This window comes from Myotis nattereri, assembly GCF_964212035.1.
Source record: "Myotis nattereri genome assembly, chromosome: 4".
In the NCBI taxonomy this organism is placed as follows: domain Eukaryota; kingdom Metazoa; phylum Chordata; class Mammalia; order Chiroptera; family Vespertilionidae; genus Myotis; species Myotis nattereri.
The window spans coordinates 42,791,308-42,815,777 of record NC_138079.1 but is presented as its reverse complement, the minus strand read 5'-3'; the positions used below and the strand labels follow the sequence as shown (position 1 = coordinate 42,815,777).

The window sequence follows — 24,470 nt, the reverse complement described above, 5'->3', positions numbered from 1 at the left end:
GATGATAACCACTTAGAAAGATTCATTAAGTAAATATTAAAAATGAGACTAAACAGTCCCTAGCTGGTTTGGTTCAATGGCTAGAGCATCGGCCTATGGACTGAAGGGTCCTGGGTTTGATTCCAGTCAAGGGCACATGCCTGGGTTGCACGCTTGATCCCTAGAAGGCGGCCAGTCAATGATTCTCATCATTGATGTTTCTATCTCTCTCCCTCCCTCTCCCTTCTTCTCTGAAATCAATAAAAATAGATTTTTTAAGAAATGATGAGACTAAACAGGTGGTAATGGTGAAAAAGACACACACTTATATACTGCTAGTGGAACTATACAATGATTAAAACATTTTTTGGAAAGTATTTTATGATACCATACTTTTTGAAGGTCTTTAAGACAATATCTTCCAAGAATAATAACCAGAGTTTTCACTGCAATATTGTGCAGGGATGTAATTTCAATTACATAAAAGAATACCCAGGAAAAAAAAGACAAAATATGTAAAGTATATTATTATTGATGTCATCTTTTGGTAGTAAATTATTGGTAATATTTTTCTTCCTGTTTAAAATCTGAACTTTCCAAATCTTCTTTATTATACATATATTTTTAAGTATGAACAAGAAAAAATGCTTTTATCTTTTCTTGGGGTCACAAATCATACCAAAAAGACAGGCTGAAGACACACTATCCCAGAGGTTTCCTGTTTCTAGTCAAGCAAACAATGAGCTCATGTTTTCATTTATAAGGCCCAAAAATTATGAGACGTACCTCTTTTTTCCAGTGTGTGGGGGAGAGGAAGTGGAGATATGGATCAGAACATAAATGTCTTATTAATTTGGAAGCAGAATTATGTAAACTCCATTTCTGAGACTATAAAAATAGTACCAAGCAAAGACAATTAAGCCAGTAGCAGCAGCTTGGATTCTTGATATCCAATTCCATACTCATCTAGACTAGGTTTTTTTTTAAATTCTCAAATGATTACTGTATCTCCAGTTTCAAACTGCAGGAGTCAAACTTAAATGATGCTACTACTGGATATGGTTGATTTTTTTTTTCCTTTTAGATTTTCCCATGGCTAATATTTGGAAATCACCTCAATTACATAATTTGAATGCAGAGACTACTGTATCAGTAGGTGCTTTAGAGGAAATATATGAGTAACATGTATATTCTCCTCCCAAGAAACTTACAATCTAATTGAGGGTAGGAAGAGAGATATATGTGATGAAGAAATCTGGTTTGAAATGAGACTAGCTCTGCTGTGAGACCTTTGACAAAGGTCTCAATTATTCAATTATTCAAGCTGTCAGTTGGATATCCCCTGAAGGCTCCTGGACTGCAAGAGGGCGCAGGCCGAGTTGAGTGACCTCCCCCGCCACCCTGCCCCCGAGTTCACAAATTTTGTGCACCGGGCCTCTAGTAGAGTATGAAAAATGCCATGATAGAGTATGCTTAAGATACCATGGGGAGCACCAGCTGTGGAGTTTGGGGTGCAAAGTCTGGGCAAACTTTCTAAAGGGAATAATAAGTAGCATTTTGACCAGATATTATAGATGGCAAACAGTGTCTCTGAGTAAAAAGGAATAAAGGTGTTTTAAGATCTTTAAGAAAAATGAAAGGTTTGGTGAGAGGAACTTAGCTATTTATAGGGAGCAGGGTGAGGTAAATGATAATGGGGGAAAAATAAAGAGAAAAAAATCACTACAAAAAAATAGAACTTATTGAGGTTCATAACTGCAGAAGCTTTGGACGTTGAGGCATAGGATTTTGACAGGCACAGATGGAGAAAGAGAACCTCCTTCAAAAGGCATGCTGGGAGCAAGAATTAACCTGAGCAAAAGCCTAGAGGCAGGAAAGATAAGTGTATGATAAGAGATAGATAGCAGTCCAGCCTGGCAGGGGTTTAGGTAAAACAGATAAAGGTAATGGGAGATAGGACCAGAAAAGGAGGTTGTGATCACCATGAGGCCTTTAATGTCAGGCTGAGGAATCTGTATTTAATTTGACAGGAAACAGGAAACCTCTGTGGGATTCTTAGCAGTAAGTGGCATATTTAGACTACAGCTTAGATTTAAGGGTTCTAGAAGACTTGTTTGCTATTACAAAACCATCAAGGTTTCTGCTTTTTATTGTGCTTACTTCTGATTTTAAAGCACTCAAGTTAAAAAATATAATATTAGAATTCACAAGTATGGAATAGTAATTTAATAAATTGAATACTGCAGCCAAAATTTTAAACTCTTACTCGGCACATTTTGAATAGAAATCCTTTTCAAAGACCTGACTGATTAAACTTTGTACCCTTTAAAGAACTTGGAAGTTTATTTTACCTAAGATCATATGCTAGGTTACTAGATGTCTTCCCTAACTTTGAAAATCTGAAATGTATGCAAATGGCTTGTCTGTTAGCTCCAAGTTCCACCTTCTGCCCTGTGATGCTAGGGTTCAAGCTCTGCAAACCACATTTAGGCTTTGTCAATAGGAAGGGTGGGAGGAGATTTCAGGGTTGGAGGAGGTAAAAGAGATTTGCTTCTTCCCATCTGCATCATTTGACTTTACTGTTTGCTGTTCCTGTGAGCATCATCCCAGCCTCGCTTCTTCAACCCAGCATCTGCAGTATTTTCCTGAAGCAATTAACAGAATCCAGTTCCCAGCTTTCCCACCTTTGCAAAACAACCTTCATTGTGTGCCCCCAGCCCCCAGCCCCTCCTCCGAAAGACAAACCAGCACCAGCCCACCAGTGCACTATCCCTAGGGAGCAGGATCTCTCCACTAGTGCAGCTCAAACACCAGCACTAGGTGAGCGATGTCCTCTTCCTCAGAGACTAGTTTCGCCGGGACCCGGCCCATCCTCTTCGCTGATTATTAATAAAGTACGTCTTTCCTTTATACCCCCCAAACCTAAGAGTGGTGGCTGTTTTGGCAATTGTTAACTCTGTATCTTACAGAGCTACATTCTTGCCTTCTTAATGATCTGATTAACAACTTTATACCTAATTAACAACTCTTTATATTCAAGTCCCTCTGCTGAAGTATCTGGTTTGGTTTTCCAACAGACACAACTATGAAACAGAAATTTAATAAACAGAACAAGCAGTGTTCCAAATTAAAAAATCTTAACTCAGATTATTAGCAGAAATTATTTTCACTTGCACAATTAAACACTGTACACGGAATTGAGAAAATTTGCATTATGGCTTTTTGAAGAGAAAAAGTTAAAAAATAAATCCAGTAACAATTATTTGAAGATAATTTACACGTTGTTGGATTATCTTTACCTTCACTGTTCATGTATATATTATGCTTTTCAATGTTGTTTTTTACTGACTTTGAAATTTAGTAGCTAATGTTTCAGCCAACTGTTAAAAAATGTGATTACAACTGCACCTAAGACAGTAAGTGAAGACAGGATACTAAGTTCATTTCCTAACTTGGCAAATTTGAAGATGCACAGCATTGGTCATCTGGATCATGTGCTAAAAACAGTGACACCTCTGTTTTCAATTGCAGAACTAGAAAGAAAACAGTGCCTGTTTTTAGCATGGAAAAAAGAATGTGTCAGTTTAGGTAGCTAGGACAGTGAGATTCGTTTATAAATACAAATTTCTTGGCACAGAATTACTTATGATAAACAAACCACTTGCTTAGATACCGGGTTTTAGGTGAGAAATTAGTGTTATTCCTGTCTATTGTTAGGAGAGTGGGAAAGAAAAAAACAACTCCAATTCTTAGGTGAAACAAATTTCAGGATAAATTTGTTGAATATACTGATGTAGCAGTACCGGGAATTGAACCCACAACCATCATACATGATGATGCAAACTTTCCAGGCCCAGGAGTCATCTGAAGTGACTGTTAACAGAATGAAAGGATTAGCTTTGGCAGCATCTATTCATAAATGTTTATACTCAAAGCTAATATTAGACATAATATTCTCAGTAAAGAGTGTAAAATAATACATTTTTTAGAAGGTGAAATTTAAAGGCAAGGAAACAAAACAAAACAACAACAAAAAAAGCTCAGGTAAGAGACAAGGACCTTAATGTATAGTGGCACTATGTAGTTCACAGTGTGCTAGCCTATGCTTAGCGAAGCCATGTGTACTGTTGCATCTGCCTAAAGGGGGGCTCCATTCTAATCTGTCAGCTGGGGTGGGGGGGTGAGTGGATATCTTTTTTATTTCACAAAGCACTTATTGATTTACTTGATCCTGGAGAAGGAAAGGGGTGAAGAACACATTCAAAATTCACTAGGAGAAAGGTCACAAAATTTGGTGGCTATATAAAGGGATTCAACAGTAGAGGATTTCGAGAATTAAATCAATGATTTGGAACATGAGGAAGCAAAAAACACCCAATTAGAAAAGCAAAAAGCAAAAAGAATCCAAAAAGATAAAGATAGTGTAAGGAGCCTCTGGGACAACTTCAAGCGTACCAACAATCACATTATGGGGGTGCCAGAAGGAGAAGAGAGAGAGCAAAATACTAAAAACCTATTTGAAGAAATAATGACAGAAAACTTCCCTTACCAGGTGAAAGAAATAGACTTACAAGTCCACGAAGTGCAGAGAGTCCCAAAAAATAGGAACCCAAAGAGGCCCACATCAAGATACATCATAATTAAACTGCCAAGAATTAGAGACAGAGAATCTTAAAAGCAACAAGGGATCACCTCAAGGGATCACCCATAAGACTATCAGCTGATTTCTCAACAGAAACTTTGCAGGCCAGAAGGGAGTGGCAAGAAATACTCAAAGTGATGAATAGCAAGGACTTACAACCAAGATTACTCTACCCAGCAAAGCTATCATTTAGAATTTAAGGTCAGATACAGAGCTTTACAGACAAGAAAAAAACGAAAGAAATTCATCACCACCAAAACAGTATTATATAAAATGTTGAAGGGTATTCTTTAAGGAGAGGAAGAAGTGTAAGAGTGCAAATGTGCATTACCTATGGTCACAGACAATAGGATGGTGAAGGCCTGTGGTTGGGCAGGAACCAGGTGGAGGGGGGCAATAGGGGGAAAAAAGGGGGACATCTGTAATACTCTCAACAATAAATATTAAAAAAAAAATGTGGCATAGCCGTGGCCAGGTGGCTCATTTGGTTGGAGCATCATCATGTATGATGGTTGTGGGTTCAATGCCCGGTGGTCAAGGAACATACCTAAATTTCCTTTTTTAAAAAAAATATATTTTATTGATTTTTTACAGAGAGGAAGGGAGAGGGATAGAGAGTTAGAAACATCGATGAGAGAGAAACATTGATCAGCTGCCTCCTGCACACTCCCCACTGGGGATGTGCCCACAACCAAGGTACATGCCCTTGACTGGAATTGAACCTGGGACCCTTGAGTCCGCAGGCGGACATTCTATCCACTGAGCCAAACCGGTTAGGGCTAAGTTTCCTCTTTAATCCACAGCTGGGCATCATATTGAAGGCAACTAATCGAAGTTTACCTCTCTCCCTTTCCCCTCCCCTCCCCCCTTCCTCCTCCTCCTCCTCTTCTTCCTTTTTCTTCTTCTTCTTCTCCTCTATCTCTCTCGCAAATCAATTTAAAACAATAACAACATATCCTTGCATGAGGATTTAAAAAATAAAAATAAAAATAAAAAGATGTGGTCTTCCACAATAGAATACTACGTGGATGTAAAAAAAGAAGGAACTCTTAACCTTTGCAACAGCACAGACTGAGATTACTATGCTAAAAGACAAATATGATCTCACTTATACGTAGAATTTAATGAACAAAATAAACTGACGAACAAACTAGAAACAAAGGTATGGATACATGGAACAGACTGACAGTTGTTAGAGAGGAGAGGGGAGGGGGCGGACTGAATGAAAGAAGGTGAAGGTATTAGCCCAGTGGTTCTCAACCTCTGGCCCTTTAAAACAGTTCCTCATGTTGTGACCCCCAACCATAAAATTATTTTCGTTGCTACTTCATAACTGTAATGTTGCTACTGTTATGAATCGTAATGTAAATATCTGATATGCAGGATGGTCTTAGGCGACCCCTGTGAAAGGGTCGTTCGACCGCCAAAGGGGTCATGACCCACAGGTTGAGAACCACTGGATTAGCCAAAGAACATCCTATCCCATATAATAAAACCGTAATATGCAAATCGACTGAACAGCGGAATGACCAGCAGAATAACCAATCACTATGACACACACTGACCACCAGGTGGGCAGTAAGGAGTGAGAGGTCCCGGACTCCCCCCTCCCCCCCCCCCGTGCATGAATTTCATGCACCGGGCCTCTAGTATATGCATAACTCATAAATACAGACAACAGTGTAGTGATTGATGGCCAGAGGGAAGAGGGGGTGTGGGCTAGGTAAGAAGGGCAAAGGAGGGGAGGAGGGAAATGGGAGTATCTGTAATACTGTCAACAATAAGGTTTAAAAAAAATGGCCAAACTGCATTCTAGCCCCTGAACCCCTTTCCTTTCATTTCCTACAAAACACCTAAGACCTGAGGCATTCCAAACAATTCATACCCTGTGGTGTAACTAAAGCAGATTTTCAGTCAAACAGACAATGTGTTTCAATCCCAGCCATGCCACTTACTGTTGCTAAATTGGTGTGATGATTCATTAATTTGTTTCAATAATTTATTGTGACTAAAGCACAGGTACTATGTCTGTTTACTATATACCATTCTTGTTTTCATATATCACTATCTGGAATATTCTCAATTCCAATTTCCTATACGGACATAGGTAACCACTTCCTACAGACTTGCTCTCAATAATCTCTCTTTTCCCATGTATCTTTAGGCAGTGTTGATCACCCCATTTTGCGTTCATCTACATCAAGGATGGGAAACCTATATTCTGCCAACAGCCATTTGGATATTTACAACATCATTCATCATTCAAGGATCATACAAAATTATCAACCTAAAAATTCGCTTGCTATATTTGGTCAACTTAATTTAATTACTCACCTCTAATGACTTTGCAGGGCCAGACCAAATGATTTTATAGGCCTTATATGGCCTGCCATCAGGATGTTCCCCACTCCTGCCAGGGGTGGGCAAACTTTTTGACTCTAGGGCCACAATGGGTTCTTAAACTAGACCGGAGGGCCGGAACAAAAGCATGGATGGAGTGTTTGTGTGAACTAATATAAACTCAAAGTAAACATCATTACATAAAAGGGTACGGTCTTTTTTTTTTTTAGTTTTATTCATTTCAAATGGCCCGGATCCGGCCCGCAGGCCGTAGTTTGCCCACGGCTGAACAGGCACATACTGCTTATTTATTTTCCTTTTTAAAAAAATCACCTCTATCAACAAAATGTACCCATTTTAAGTGTAAATTTTGATAAATTTATACACCCACATAGCAGCCACTATAATCAAGATTTAGAGTATATCAATCACCCACCCCAAAAGATTCTGTTATACCTGCTACCTCTCAATCTCTCCTGCCCCACTCCACTCCAGGCAACAACTGTTTACCTTTCTGTCAATATAGGGAAAAAAAATCACTTCCAGAATTTATGAAAATGAAATCAGTTTATACTCTGTGTTTGGTGTTTTTTGCTCAGCATAATTTTTAGTAATCTATTTTATTGAGGTTAAATTTACATGCCATCAAGTGAATCCATTGAAAGTGCTCATTTGACAAGTTTTGATAGATGTACACATACAAGAAACAACCACTACAATTGAAATACAGAAGATTTCTATCACCTCCAAAAGATTCCTCATGCCCCTTTGCCATCCATCCCTTTACACTGTATATATAGTCTTTTTTGTCTTCTATGCTTTGGGATTTATCCATGTGTGTCTATCAATAGTTAATTCCTTTGCATTGCTGAGTATTCTCCCCTATTATATGGAAACTAGGGGCCCGGTGCACGAAATTCGTACACTCGTTGGGGGGGGGGGGGAGGGTGTTGTCCCTCAGCCCGGCCTGTGCCTTCTCACAGTCCGGGATCCCTTGGGGAGCGGGCCTAAGCCATCAGTTGGACATCCTTAGCGCTGCCAGGGAGGCGGGAGAAGCTCCCACCACCACTGCTGTGCTTGCCAGTCGTGAGCCTGGCTGTGTTAACACATTGTCTGCGGGTTGTTTTTATCATGCGCTAACAGGTGGCGCGGGCCATTTTTGCTAATTTTTTGCACAAATGGGAACGTTCAGTAAAATTACAATAACTTTAGTTTTACATATTTTTTTTCAATGAAACTTTTTGTGATTTACTATAAAATGTATACTGAATTATTTTTCTTAGAATCGCACTGAATGCGTGGCGAGGCAGAGAATTGTGTGAAGGGATGACTCTATGCAGTTGAATAGATTACCGTTATACCTGGAAGTACATACATAATTCACCATTGTATGTGTTAGAGACCCAAATTTTGTCCTTTGGAATTCGTATATCTGCATGTTAGCATCCCTTTAGAGCAATAAAAAAGTATAAAAATAAACGTATTTATACGTTACCCGCATTCTACCGCTAGTCTATAAAAAACGTATTAATACGTGTCCTGCGCTCTACTACCAGTCAACGTAAAACGTATAAATACGTTTCCCGTGTACAATGTGTTAAGCGTTTGCCCCCTGGTGGTCAGTGCACGTCATAGCAACCAGTCATTCTGCCATTCGGTTGATTTGCATATTAGCCTTTTATTATTTAGGATTAGAGGCCCAGTGCACAAAATTCGTGCATGGGAAGGGGGTGGTCCCCTCAGCCTGGCCTGCACCCTCTCCTAACCGCTCACCTGCCTACCTGCCTGATCATCCCTAACTGCCTCTGCCTTGGCCCCCACCACAGTGGCTTTGTCCAGAAGAAGGACTGGACGACCGGAAGATGTCCTGTCGACCCGGTCTAATTAACATATTACCCTTTTATTAGCATAGATGGCACATTCTGTTTATCCATTCACCTGTTGATGGTCATATGGGTTGTTCCAATTTGGGGTTACTATGAATAAAGTTGGCATGAAAATTAGTGAGTAAATCTTTTTGTGAACAGATGTTTTCATTTCTCATATAAATAACTAGTCAAACAGCTGATTTGTCAAGGTATGTATATGTTTTTTTGAAAAAACTGCCTGTTTTCCAAGGTGGTTGTATGACTTTAAAGTCCTGCTAGGACTGTATGAGAATTCCAGTTACTCTATATCCTCACCAGCCTGTGGGAGCGCCAGGATTTTTTATTATAATCATTCTAATGAGTGTGTAATAGTATCTCATACGGCTTTAATTTGAATTTCCCTGGGGACCATGTTAAGTATCTTTGTATGTGCTTACTAGCCATTTCTTTAAATGCTTTTTAAAATATTTAGCCCATTTTCAAAATTTTTGGTTTTTATCTTATTAAGCTGTGCACTTCCTTTCTCAGGTATATTAGAAGTCTTTTCTCTCAATCTATGGCTTATCTTCCCATTTCCTTAGCAATCTTTCAAAGAGCAAAACTGTTTAATTTTGATGAAGTCTAATTTTTTTTTAATTTTACCTTTATTATTTAAAGTATTACAGATGTCTACTTTTTACCCATTGATACCTCATCCCCACTTCAGTCCTCTCTCCAGGCCTTCACCCTGCTATTGTCTGTGTCCATGGTTATGCATACAAATTCTTTGGTTGATCTCTTCCCCACCACCACCCCTTCCTTCTGAGGCTCTTGAGTCTGTTTCATGTATTCATGCCTCTGGACCTATTTTGTTTGTCAGTTTATTTTGTTCATTAGATTCCACATATAAGTGAGATCATGTGATACTTTGTCTTTCTCTGACTTATTTCACTTAGCATAATACTCTCTAGGTCCCTCCATGCTGTCTCAAAGGGTAAGAGATCCCTGTTTTTACAGCTGCATAGTATTCCACTGATGAAGTCTAATCTATCTTTCTTAAGTTCTGCATTCAATCTAAAAAACTTTTGGCTTTCCTTCCCAATGATGCTATAAATTTTCTATGTTTTCTTATATATGTTTTATAAATTGAGCTTTTATGTTTTAGGTCTAAGATAGATTTCAAATTAATTTTTGTGTAAAATATAAGGACTGAGGTTCATCTTTTTTACGTGGGTATCCAGTTGTTCTAGCACCATTTGCTGAAAGGATTCTTTTCCCAAATGAATTGCCTTGTTACCTTTTGTGGAAAACTGGTATGTAACAATAGGTCTATTTCTGAATTCAGTTGCGTTTCATTAGTTTACATGTCTATTCAATGTCAATACCCCAATGTCTGGATTCTCTATCTTTTTGTAAGCTTTGAAGTCAGGTAGTAAGTCCTCTAACTTTTATCTTTTTCAAAAATGTCAAGGCTGTTCCAGGTTCTTTACCTTTCTATATACATTTTGTAATCAACTTGTCAGTTTTTGTATATTAAAAAATACCATACTGGAATTTTAATTTGAATCCACAGATCAAGTGAGAGCTGATAAACATTATTGAGTCTTCCAATCCATTATGACTGTCTATCTCTCCATTTATTTAGGTATGTTTTAATTTCCCTCAACAAGGTTTTATAATTTTCAGTATACATGACTTGAGAAGATAGAACATGCAATTGAATTTTTAATACTGACCTCCTGGTTAAAATTATATATTATTCCAGTAGCTTTTAGATTTCTTATAATTTTTTATATTCATGGTCATGTGATCTACAAATAAAAAGAGCTTTACTTTGGCTTTTCCAATTTATGCCTTTTTCCTCTTGCCTTACTGAACTGGTGAGAACAATCTTGCCTTGCTCCCAATATTAAGGGAAAGAAGTCAGGTATGATGTTAGACTTTTCATATATGCCCTTAATCAGGCTGAAGAAGTTCCCCTCTCCTCCTAGTCTGTTGACTTTTTATGATGAAATTTTTAAAATGATTTTCTGCAGCTGCAGAAATAACATTGTTTTTTTCCTTTATTCTGATTATATGGTGAGTTACATTTATTTATCTTTGAATGTTAACCCAACCTTATACTATTTCTGAGATAAACTGAAACATGTCATATCATCCTTTTTATAAATTACTAGATCCTATTTTTAATATTATGTTAATGAATACTGCATCTACATTCATGATGGATGTTAATCTGTAGGTTTGTTGTTGTTTTTTCCTGTAAATGTCATTTGGCTTTGGTATCAGAATAATTAATGCTGGCCAAAATAATAAGTTGGAAAGTGTTCCTTACTTTGTTTTCTGAAAGTGTTGGTGTAAAACTGGTATTACTTCTTCCTTAAATCTTTGATAAATCCTCTAATGGTGTCATCTGGAATTGGAAGTTTTCTTTGAGGGAAGGTTTTAAGTTATGAATTCAACTTTGTTAATATAGGGCTATCAAAACTTATATATTTCTCTTTGAATCCATTTTGATAGTTTGTACTTTTCAAAGAAGGTTTCCATTTCATCTAAGTTGTAGACTTTATTGACAGAAATTTGTTCATATTCTCGTTAGCCATTTAAAATCTGTAGAAATTTTAGTGATAGCTGTACTTTCAGTAAAGTGATATGTGGTTCTCTTTTTAAAAAATTCATTTAGTTAGGCTTATAAAATATAACAGCACCATTAAACAAACTTATCTGACAAACTGCATGAGCTTACAAACTAAATCTAATACTTCTATTTAAACCTTCACAAAGGTAAAAAGAACGAAGAGTCATAGCTGATTGGGCATTTAGGAGCAATATCACAAAAACAGCAATAAAGTAAAATACCATATTTACCTTTAAAAAAGTCACAAATTTAAAAACTTTTTTGTCTATTCCTCCTTATCTATATTCTGCTTTCCAGGAAAAATGAAACAAAATGTAATGCTAGTGGATAACACAGTATGACAAGTAGGTTCAATCAATTTGCTAATGTCAATACTCAATACAAATCTTGATATAATTAATATGAAAGCAAAATGCACATAGATTCTGATATGGGGCCTCCATGTCATTCAGTTCATTCCTGCCTTCCAGGCAATTTCTCAAATGACAAAAATCTCTATTTCATTATAAAATTTGGAGGATGTTCTGGTGCCTACAAATTATTACATTATTTACAAGTTACTATTTTAACCAAAATACCAAGTTTATGATAAACTGACTGACAACCCCAATATTTTTCAAAAGTATTAATAAAGGAGTATGAGATTCATTTCTGTGCTGCTCTATATTATGATTCATTAGTAAAGGGGGAAAAATACACAGACATACCTCATTCACCTTTTCATAATTTTTCAAATATACTACTCATCCTTGCTCCCAATCATAAAGTTCCCAGAGTAACTGCTAATTTCTTGTCTAAAAAAATTGATTGATTGATTTTAGAGAGAAAGAGAGACAGAGACACAATGATTTGTTGTTCCACTTATTTATGCATTTATTGATTGCTTCCTGCATGTGCCCTGACCAGGGATTGAACCAGCAATCTTGGTTTATTGGGACGAGGTGACGACATTCTAACCAACTAAGCTACCTGGTCAGGGTCTAAGTAAAGATGCACACCTGAGAGGGAAGAAAGGTGTGGATGTGGTTTAGAGAGAGCTCACTGCTAATTTCTCAAATACACATTTTTCATATAATCTGTTCCAATTTAAACCATTATGCAAAAACACAATTTTCGTGTCCTAGATCAGCAACATTTCCATGTGAATTAAACAGAGTACAGTTATTTGAGGTCAGCTATAAAACCCAATCCTTAAAATTTGCCTCAAAAAATGTTACACTTTACACATGAAAATTAGGTATCATGAATTTTAAAGCTCTACCATTAAATCCTTGTAACTTTCAAAACAAGGTCTTCCCAAAACAAATGTTCCCAACTTCTGGTAAAGAAGTCTAGGACTACCTGGTACCCAAAACATTAAAAGGGAGACAGGAGTAGAAAGAGATGTACAGGAAAGCGGCAGGGGGAATCTCTCACTGTATTTACTTTCTAGGCTGCTCTCCTGGCTACTCAGCAGAATTGTCTTTTGAGATGCTTTAAAATGATGTGTTTAGGCTCTACATAGCCCAAACCTATCAAACTAGAATCTTTGTGAACAAAGAACCAGATACGTACATTTTTATGAAGTTCCACTAGTAATTAAAATGCATGGCCAGCCAGGTTGAGAACTATGAAACAGGCAGGCTACTATTTAGGTTTTTAAAAAATACCTTGATCTGCTGTCTTCGTAGCATGGCAAGTTCTCTCATGTCTCGGAATGGCTGTAGTAAATACTGATAGAGTTCAGTTGTGGCTTCTGCAAGGCTGCTGTAGGCTTCATCCTCCATCTGATACAAGTTCAGAAGCTCCACCATGCTCTCTGTATTCTTGTGCTTATCCAAGAGCTGTGGAACAATAAAGTTTTACTACAAAGAAATCCGATTATATATATATATATATATTAAAAAAAGAAAGAAATCTGATTATAACAGCCTATAAATATTGGCTTTTTGCACCCCATCATGAGGACATGGGAACCCTGAAACACAGAAGCAAGAGGGAACAAAAAGCTCCAATTGCCTTTTATCCCTCATATCCATGCCTTAGGTGTATTATTCAAGACTGCTGCCTGAATTATCCTTTTCAAACTGTTTTCACCATATTATTCCTGTGCTTTGTATTTTCTAGGACTCCATACTATTTATTTGTCTAGTTAATGCTTTAAAAAAGTTTTCCATGGTCTAGTACCTTTCTCCATATTTATTTTTTAAAAATTTTATTGCTAATCTACAAGATAGCTATCAACTCTTGCCAATGTTATTTTACTAATTTCCCCAAATCTTCTTGCCACTCCTTTCTTCCTCCCAATTTGGAACTCAATTTAACTTTCTTCATTGCTCATGTATGTATCTATGTATCATTCATTCATTCATTCATTCATTCATTCCTCAATAAATATGGGCTGAGATCTAACATATTAGACAGTGGGCTAGGAGCTGGGGATACAAAAGCATAGTCCCTTTCCTCATGGAGTTCACAGTATTGCTCCATTTAAAAACATTACACAAGAAAGAAAAAAAAATAGAAAGAAAAAAAATAAAAACATTACAGCCCAGCCTGCATGGCTCAGTGGTTGAGTGTTGACCTATGACCCAGGAGGTCATGGTTTGATTCCCGGTCAGGGAATAGGCCCGGGGTTGCGGGCTCAATCCCATGTGGGGCATGTAGGAGGCAGCCGATTGATAATTCTCTTTCATCATTGATGTTTCTATCTCTCGCTCCCTCTCTGAAATCAATAAAAATATATAAAATAAAAACATTATAAACAATAATACGTTATGAAGAATATTATGTTTTAAGAGTATAAAAGTAACACAATAAAATGATGGGTCCCATAAAAAAAAAGGGCAGGAGTTGGTGTTATATAAACTGCGACCTACTTTACAGAGTAGAGAGAAAAGGCTGTCCAAGGAAGTATAAGCTGAAATTTACAGGACCTCTAAAAGAACCATGTGGCAAAAATAAAAAAATATTTTACTTATTTATTCTCAGAGTCCATTTACTGGGTGACAGTGTCATCTGCCTACAGGCACAAAATTCCGCTTTTCTTTCTGATGCCTAGTTTCCACTACTACCTTCCTTCTTCAACTTCTTGCGTTAGCTATCACATTTTGTTATACACAATATTATGCTAAATTTATACTTCAGGATTCACTTCCTTCCCAGGTTCTTGACCATAGTGCAGCAGTACTAGGGCATTTAGTATTCTGCCTACTATATCAGTAATAATCATGGCAAATCAGATAATCTACATTATAGTGCTTTTATAAAAAAAAGTACCTTATAAATGTTAGTTATTCTACTGTTTCAAGGCTATTATAATTCCAACTTTCATGGCTAACATGGAGAACTTCCACTTCTACTATCTCCTGAGTAGTTCCTATTAGTCCTATTAAACCAACTCTCCCTCTGACAATATCTATAAACTTGGGCAAAATATTATAAAACAACTACCTAAAGGCACTATAGAGTGGCCAAAAGTAAATGAGGACAGAATTTGGTAAAAGAGTGGATTTAGGATACAGGGAATTAAGGATTACTATTAGGTTTCTGGCATTCATTGAGACAAAGAACACAAGAATAGACACAAGTTTTTAGAGGTAAAGATTATAGATTCAGAGACACTCTCCAAATTGCTCTTTAGATATCCAAGAGGAGAGGTCATGTAGGGAATGCAAAATGCCTAAGATCAACTTTATCTTTAAGAGGTCTACAATCTAACTAGAGAAACAAAGAACAGATATAAAAGTAAAATAATGATTGTAAGTAACAGTAAAAGTTTAGAGAAAAAAATGGATCAGAGTAAGCTAAAGCAGTTGAAAAAGGTGTTCTAAAGCTAGTATTTGAGTTGGGTCTTAAAGGATAGGAAACATTAGGGAACCCTAGTACATTGCTGGTGGGAATGCAGACTGGTGCGACCATGATGAAAAACAGTATGGAGTTTCCTCAAAAAATTAAAAATGGATCTGCCATTTGACCCAGTGATCCTACTTCTAGGAATATATCCCTTCGAAACCCAAAGCACAAATCAGAAAGAATGTATGCACCCCAATATTTATAGCAGCACAATTTGCAATAGCTAAGATCTGGAAACAGCTCAAGTGCCCATCGGTAGATAAGTGGATAAAAAAGCTGTGGTACATTTATACCATGGAATACTATGCAGCAGTAAAAAAGAAGACTCTATTACCCTTTGAGACAGCATGGAGGGACCTAGAGAGTATCATGCTAAGTGAAATAAGCCAATCAAAGACAAGTATCACATGATTGCACTCATATGTGGAATTTAAGTAACAAAATAATGTTGCTGATGAATGGAGTGGATCCAGAGACATGGAAGCATGGAACAGAGTGCGGAATCTCAGAGAGAAGGTGGGGTGGGTGCGTGGGTAGGAGGTAATCAACCAAAGACCTTGGATGCATATATGCATAACCCATGGACATAGACAATAGGGTGCTGAAGGCCTGGTGGGGAGTGGGGGTGTAGGAGGACTAGGGGTGGGCTGAAGGGGGTCAATGGGGGGGAAAAGGGGGGACATGTGTAATACTTTCAACAATAATTATTTAAAAATAAATAAATAAACGAGAGCAATAAAACACTTAAAATAGAAAAACAAAGAATAGGAAGTACTAAATATGTGAAGAAGAGCAGCCCAAATTCAAAAAAGCACATGAATAAAGCATGAGAAATCTTGGTGGGAGGAAGGGGAGTGGCAGAAGTAGAGGGTACACACTAGGGAGGCAGGGGATCACACTGAGTCTATAAATGCAGCACAATCTAATAAGCAGTGAAACCATCTATGGAGTAGAAAACAATAGATTATGCACGTGGTCAATCCACCCCATTTTACCATCAACACCAGCATCATCTGGGAACTTGTTAGAAATATCGAACCTCAGGGCCAACTCCAGACCCACAGAATCAGAATCTGAATTTTAACAAGATCGTTCATAAAGTAGGCTGGTCAAAGTTTGAGGAGCATTCTTTCAGTGCTGCTTTTTGGGTAAATATATTAATATACCCATTTAACTATAATGTGAGGATGTCTCCATAAAGTTATATAAATTATGTGTTCCATATTCAAATACATGCAGTTATGGTATGTAAATTTTTCTTGAACCTAAAATAATTTTTCCACTTACTTTCTCTCACTATATTTACTGTTATTTTACATTAGATCAATTAGCACTGTTTAACTAAAATTAAGCCAACATTCCCATTTCTCATGGTTTAGTTCTCTATTGAAGCACTTTTACCTATTCTAAGAAAAAAAAGAAAAAGAAAAAAAACCTTTGCTACTAAAGCCAATCACAGAATGACCTTCATCTTTAGACGAGAGGTACAAGGCTATTCCCTCTCTTCTTGTCTAATGTCCAGTATCTTATCTCCAGTACATGGGTCATTCAATGAAGTTGGATGTTTAAAGCCAACAGCCATTACAATCACCAAATTAATTCTCTTCATTCTGACGACATACTTCTTATTGTGTTGGGGTTTTTTTTAAATTTTAATTTGGTCTTATACTCCTACAAAGAAATAAAAAAATGATCATGAAGATATTCTAGTTCTTTTGAGAAAAATCTGCTTTAAAAAAATCTAATTTAGGAAAAATCCACAATCCTGGAGAACCAAGATGGCGACATAGGTTAACGCGGGAGTTTGCTGCTTTGAACAACTACTTCAAAAGTGAAACCAAAAAACGGAAGGGACATCACCCAGAACCACAGGAACGCTGGCTGAGTGGAAGTCCTACAACTAGGAGGAAAGAGAAACGCATACGGACACTCAGAGGAGGCGCAGTGCTGAAGTCAAATTCTGAGGTGCGGAGTGCGCGGAGCGGGCTGGCGGCGGAGGGCGCGGTTGGCGTTTTCAATCGGGAGGGAGTCGCAGACTCTGAGCTCCAGATACAGGCGAGTCTTTAGGGACCCAGACTCAAACGGGAGAAGCGGGACTGTCTGGCTTCGGTCAGAGCGAGTGTAGCTTTCTCTCCGAGCTTTGCAGCGGGTGCTGGGACTCAGAGAGGCAGAGCCCCTGGGGACAGGACTGAGACCCACCATAGCTGCTCTCTCCGGCCCATCCTATTGATCCTGTGCTACCCCCCCCCCCCCCAAGCCCTGCACAGAGACATTTGCCGGATAGCCTCAGGCAAAGGCCAGATTAGCACCTCCCTAGAGGACAGAAGTTCTCTCACTGCAAACACAGCTGATTCTCACAGACACTTGGCCTGGAGGTCAAACCCTCCCTGGTATTAGCTACAACAATCAAGGTTTAAAACTATAAGACTGCGCACAAAGACCACTAGGGGGTGCACCAAGGAAGCATAACAAAATGCGGAGACAAAGAAACAGGACAAAATTGTCAATGGAAGATATAGAGTTCAGAACCACACTTTTAAGGTCTCTCAAGAACTGTTTAGAAGCCGCCGATAAACTTAATGAGATCTACAAGAAAACTAATGAGACCCTCGATGTTATATTGGGGAACCACCTAGAAATTAAGCATACACGGACTGAAATAAAGAATATTATACAGACTCCCGACAGCAGACCAGAGGAGCGCAAGAATCAAGTCAATGATTGAAATGCGAGGAAGCAAAAAACACCCAACCGGAAAAGCAAAATGAAAAAAGAATCCAAAAATGCGAGGATAGTGTAAGGAGCCTCTGGGACAGCTTCAAGTGTACCAACATCAGAATTATAGGGGTGCCAGAAGATGAGAGAGAGCAAGATATTGAAAACCTATTTGAAGAAATAATGACAGAAAACTTCCCCCACCTGGTGAAAGAAATGGACTTACAGGTCCAAGAAGCGCGGAGAACCCCAAACAAAAGGAATCCAAAGAGGACCACACCAAGACATATCATAATTAAAATGCCAAGAGCAAAAAATAAAGAGAGAATCTTAAAAACAGCAAGAGAAAGAAACTCAGTTACCTACAAGGGAATACCCATACGACTGTCAGCTGATTTCTCAACAGAAACTTTGCAGGCCAGAAGGGAGTGGCAAGAAATATTCAAAGTGATGAATACCAAGAACCTACAACCAAGATTACTTTATCCAGCAAAGCTATCATTCAGAATTGAAGGTCAGATAAAGAGCTTCACAGATAAGGAAAAGCTAAAGGAGTTCATCACCACCAAACCAGGATTATATGAAATGCTGAAAGGTATCCTTTAAGAAGAGGAAGAGGAAGAAAAAGGTAAAGATACAAATTATGAACAACAAATATGCATCTATCAACAAGTGAATCTAAGAATCAAGTGAATAAATAATCTGATGAACAGAATGAACTGGTGATTATAATAGAATCAGGGACATAGAAAGGGAATGGACTGACTATTCTTGGGGGGTAAAGGGGTGTGGGAGATGGGGGAAGAGACTGGACAAAAATGGTGCATCTATGGATGAGGACAGTGGGTGGGGAGTGAGGGCGGAGGGTGGGGCGGGAACTGGGAGGAGTGGAGTTATGGGGGGGAAAAAAAAGAGGAACAAATGTAATAATCTGAACAATAAAGATTGAAATAAAAAAAAATCTAATTTAGAATAAACTAAAAAATTACAATAGAAATAGATTTCAATAAGCTGTTATCATTTCTATGCAAAAAGCAACAGCCCTTGTACAGTAAATATAAGCAACAACCAGCAAGGATTCCATTTACAACAACAAGAAAGAAAAATACTTAGGACTAAACTTAAATCTATTAAAAGCCATGTAAATAAAATGTTAAAGGAGGCCAAAAGACAATGTAAATAAATGAAAGACTAATAAAAATACCAATTCTTTCTTATTAAATTAATTTATAAATTTCACACAGTAATAACATAGCCTCTTGACATTTTTATGTCATAAGAAAAGTCCAACATTCACATGGAAAAATAAGAGGACAAAATAAAAATAAGGAAAATTCTTTAATAAACTGTATTTGTGAAGAAGGGCAATGGCCTTACCAGGTAATATAAATATTTGCTATAAGCATCAAGCACAATAAAGTAGTAAAGAGTTCAGATATATGAAAATTTACTGCATGATAAGTCTGAATCATTCAAAAAACCATTTTTGAGATAGCTGTCATTTCATCAGGAAAAATAAGCTGGGTCCCTACCTTATTCCTTACACCAAAATAAATTCCACTGGCTCACAATTTAAAAGCAAATAACAAAATCATAAAACTAGGAGAAAAAACAAGGGGTGTTTTTGTTGCTTTAAATAATCTCATTATGGGGGACTTTAAAGCATGACCCAAAATCTAGAAACTATTAAAAGAGTAATATACCTTGCTATAAAATCTTTAAACTGTATAAACAGGCATAAAAAAATAAAAACAATAGGCAAATGACAAAGGGAAAAATATTTGCGAAACATAGACAATTTCTGTAGTCACACACACATTAAAAACCAGTAAAGAATGGAATGGGTTCACAGAAATGACTTGAACAAATGAAGACTCACTCATGAGAATTGCAAAATAAATTACAAACTAAAACTTTCCATGGATAAGGTAAAAAAGGTTTTGAAAATAGAGTTTTGTGTTGAAAAGGAGATAAAGACAGAAAGCAATTTAAACAAAATGCACTTTCTCTTTGACCCAGCAATTCCTCTTATAAAATTTATCCTATAAATATGCTTTCACATCTGAGAAAAGATACGCTTATTTTAATAGCAAGAGCAAAAGATCAGTAAAAAAATAAAATAAAAATCCTGTGTATCAAAACAAATCCATTCAATGGAGTATTATTTAGCCCTTAAAAGAAACATAACCTAGCTCTAGCCGGTTTAGCTCAGTGGATAGAGCATCTGCCTGCAGACTGAACAGTCCTGGGTTCAATTCCGGTCAAGGGCATGTACCTGGGTTGCAGGCTCCTCCCTGGCCTGGGCCCTGGTCAGCGCTCATGCAGGAGGCAACCAATCGATGTGTTTCTCTCTCTGTCTCCCTCTCTTCCACTCTTTCTAAAAATCAATGGAAAAATATCCTCGGGTGAGGACTAAAAAGAGAAAAAGAAAAATAGCCTAAGAGAAAAAAACCCAATATGTATACTAAAGTATATAGTATATATGGGTTGCTTAAAACATAGGGAGTATCAATGTCCTATATATATTTGTATATGTGACTGAATCTGAAAATAAGAAACTCTTATGGGTGATTACCTCTGAGAAGGGGAACCACAGACAAGAAATGAGGGTAGGAGGAGAAAAGATTTACATTTCAATTATACTTTTTTCAATCATGATCTATCAAGTGAATACATACTTTTTTTAAGAGAAAGGTTGTTGTTTTTTAATTGAATAACCTTATGTAAGTTTCAGGTGTACAGTATTCCCTTTACCTATTTTGCCCCCCACCCTCTGGCAACGACCAATCTGTTGTCTGTTATCTATGAGTTTGTTTTTGTTCTTTCATTTCTTTATGTTTTATGTTCCACAAATGAAACCATACGTTTTTGTTCTTTTCTATCTGATTTATTTCACTTGGCATTAATACCCTCAAGATACATCCATATTGTCGAAAACGGCAATATTTCATCTTTGTATGGCAGAGTAGTATTCCATTGTATATATAGCTGACCTCATGCAGCTGAAAATACGTGTATAACTAAAGTAGACCCTCTGTATATGCAGATTCCCAAATTTAGATGGAAAATACTGTTTTCTATCTGTGGCTGGGTGAATCCACAAATTTGAAACCCAGGGATGTGGAGGGCCAACAGTATATTTATTGGAAAAAATCCTTCTATAAGTGGACCTGTGCAGCTCAAACCCAGTTGTATATAACTGTATATACCACATCTTTAACTATTTTGTCTATTCTTTATCCATTCTATTGATGGACACTTAGGTTGTTTTCATATCTTAGCTATCCTCCTATATAATAAAAGCATAACATGCAAATTGACCAAACAACAGAATGACCAGTCAGCGGGGGGTGGGGTTGGCAAGCAGGCAGCAACCGGCCAGCCAAGGTGTGTGCCAGCAGGCAGAGGGAGGGAATGGCGATTGGGGGTGGGGGAATGTGGCAGTGACCAGCGGCAGCAGAAGGACGATTGGGGGCCCACCCAGTTGCTTCCCGTAGAGGGAGGCCAGACTGCGGCTTATGTCTGCTCCCCCGTGGGGAGCAGGCCTAAGCCATTAGTAGACCATCCCCTGAGGACTCCCGGACTGTGCGAGGGTGCAGGTTGGACTGAGGGACCCCCCCTACTCCAGTGCACAGATTTTCGTGCACCGGGTCTCTAGTTATAAATAAGGCTGCAATGAACAAAGGGGTACATATATCTTTTCAAATTAGTGCTTTCATATTCTTCAGTTAAATACCCAGAAGAGGAATTGCTAAAAAATACTGTAGTTGCATGCTTAATATTTTGAGGAACCTCCATACTGTTTTTCACAGTGGCTGCACCAATTTACAATCCCACCAATGGAGTTAGAGGGTTCCCTTTTCTCCTCATCCTTTCCACTTGTTATTTCTAATAATTTTTATAATAGCTATTCAAACAGGTATGGGGTAATAACTAGTGGTTTTGATTTGCATTTCCTAATAATTAGTGATGTAGAATATCTTTTCATGTGCCTGTTGGCCAACTGTACATCTGAAGGAAGGCTTTATATTCTATCCCGTCTCCACTTAACCACACACAAAGGTATTTTGGCTTACAAATACAACTTTTCCAAAAGATAAGGCATAAGGAATAAGAAAATACTACATACTTCTCTTTCTGTGCCCATCTATCTATTATTTATAAGTAGATAAATCTTGTGTTGAATCAGCTGTTAAGCTACAATTGAGAAGAAGTATTATAAAAAGAACAGCAGCTGTATGAATGATCAATTTATAATTACAGCACTTAAGTCCCAGAAATTAATTCTAACTGGTGGCACAGGTACTCACTTCCAACACAGCTTTACCACCTCAAGACTACAGCTATCAGAAACATAATAACCAGATTAAGGAAGGATAGAACAAGAAAACTGTATTTAAAAAAACCCCACAATTATAGTGCTTACAATGAATTATAAACTATCTTTTTATAGTTTTAAAGGCAATAATTCTCTCCTTACAAGAAAATGTACATTCACAGAAGCCCTTTAACTTTTATTCCACTTGAAAATGGAAAACATTCAAGATTATTTTCTATGAAGTTTTAGTAATAGCAGAAATTAAAAGACTGGGGGGGGGGGGGGAACCAAAATAGTAGCAACATTTCTCAATTGTAAAGTTCCCCAGAGTCATTTACAAGTGATCAAATGCCATGATTCAACAGTAAGACAATCCTCAGACACAAGGTTTCTTTGAGCTCTTCTTACAGAGACACTAAAGTAAATGTTAACACAACAAACAGTTTAGATACTATTTTCTGCCAAAACAAAATCAAGTCATTGTATGTTTATTAAGTCATAATTCCACTCTACACAACTATGTGCAATGAAAAAAGAAAATCAATTATTCTATTTAAATATTAACACATTTATATATATTATTTCCCACATGCCTTTTATTCTCAAACAGAACAGTACAGTACTTTACAAAGCTATTATGCAGTAACTAAACTTAATACTCTTGCAGAGAAGCCCAAGGCATCTCACCTAACACTGCTAATTTATTAATTTGTCTTCTTTGCTATAAAGTTTCATGTTTTTCCAACATTACCTTACCTAAAAACCAATTAGAGCTTCGTTGGCAATCTATTTTAATCTAAGTATCTGCAAATAATGTTTAAGTAAAGGAAATGAATTTTAAAACTTCAAAAGATAGAATTTACTAATAAGCATCAGGCTTTTTTAGACTCTAAACGATTTCCTATAATCCGTGATAAAAAAAATTCAACTGCTAAAAGAACATAACCACTAATCCAGCGGTTCTCAATTTGTGGGTCGCGACCCCTTTGGGGGCCAAACGACCCTTTCACAGGGGTTGCCTAAGACCATCCTGCATATCAGATATTTACATTATGATTCATAACAGTAGCAAAATTACAGTTATGAAGTAGCAACGAAAATAATTTTATGGTTGGGGATCACAACATGAGGAACTGTATTTAAAGGGCCAGAAGGTTGAGAACCACTGCACTAATCTGTTATAATAACAATTTAATTTTCTATTTTGCTAACCCAAACTGATGAAATCCAGGAAATAAACTTGAGCTGCTGACATTTTCAGGTCATATAAACTACAAAATGTGCAAGGTGCTATAAGATAATGCACATTAAAGAAAAAAGTAGAAAGAAGCCCTAGCCAGTTTTTCTCAGTGGTTAGAGCAGCCCATGGACTGAAGTGTCTAGGGTTCAATTCTGGTCAAAGCACATACTGTGGTTGCAGACCCGATCCCCAGCGCGTAGGGGCGCGTGTGGGAGGCAACTGGTCAATGTGTCTGTCTTTTATTCCACTTGAAAATGGAAAACATTCAAGATGATTTTCTATGAAGTTTTAGGAATAGCAGAACTATTAATGTTTAAAACACATCAATGTTTTTCTCTGTCTCTACCCTCCTTTCCACTCTCTCTAAAAATCAATGGGAAAAATATCCTCAGGTGAGGGTTAACAAACAAACAAAGAGTAGAAAGAGAGTTGGATTATGTGGGATTAAGGATGTTTGGAGTGTATAGGAAAAGCCTGAATTTAAATATAGAAAATGCAGATTGGCTAAATTTGAGAAGACACACTGATGAACATTAACTGAGTCAGAATGTAGATGGATTTGAATGAGAATACAACATGCCTGCAAAGGATGATTTCATAAGGGCTCAAGTACAACCAACATAATATAAAGATGAACAATAGAAATACAGAGGAAAGAAGGAACAGGGGCCTAAGAATGTAAAGGTGGAATTATTCCTGCTCAGAAGCTGACACATCTCTCATGCAATTTTAGGAAGTTATTTTATTCCCCACCTCCCTGATTTAATCTTGGCTCTTAACCTACCTACAAGGTCTTAATTATTGATTCTTGAAACAGAAACAAAGCTCTGCTTGTTGCCAAATTTCTCTAGGGCAAGGACCCACAACTTTTAACAGGTTCTTAAAGGAGTCAGTGACAACAGTTAAAAACATTTTTT

At 37.4% G+C, this 24,470-nt stretch overlaps 1 protein-coding gene across 1 annotated transcript in view; it reads right to left on the bottom strand.

Annotated features, from left to right (window-relative positions):
- The window catches only part of JMY (junction mediating and regulatory protein, p53 cofactor), a 71,232-nt gene that overhangs the window by 31,059 nt on the left and 15,703 nt on the right, over nucleotides 1-24,470 (bottom strand). Inside the window, exon 2 of the mRNA XM_081088798.1 lies at nucleotides 13,096-13,269. Coding sequence (XP_080944924.1) covers nucleotides 13,096-13,269 — 174 coding nt within the window. The remainder of the gene's footprint in view (nucleotides 1-13,095; nucleotides 13,270-24,470) is intronic.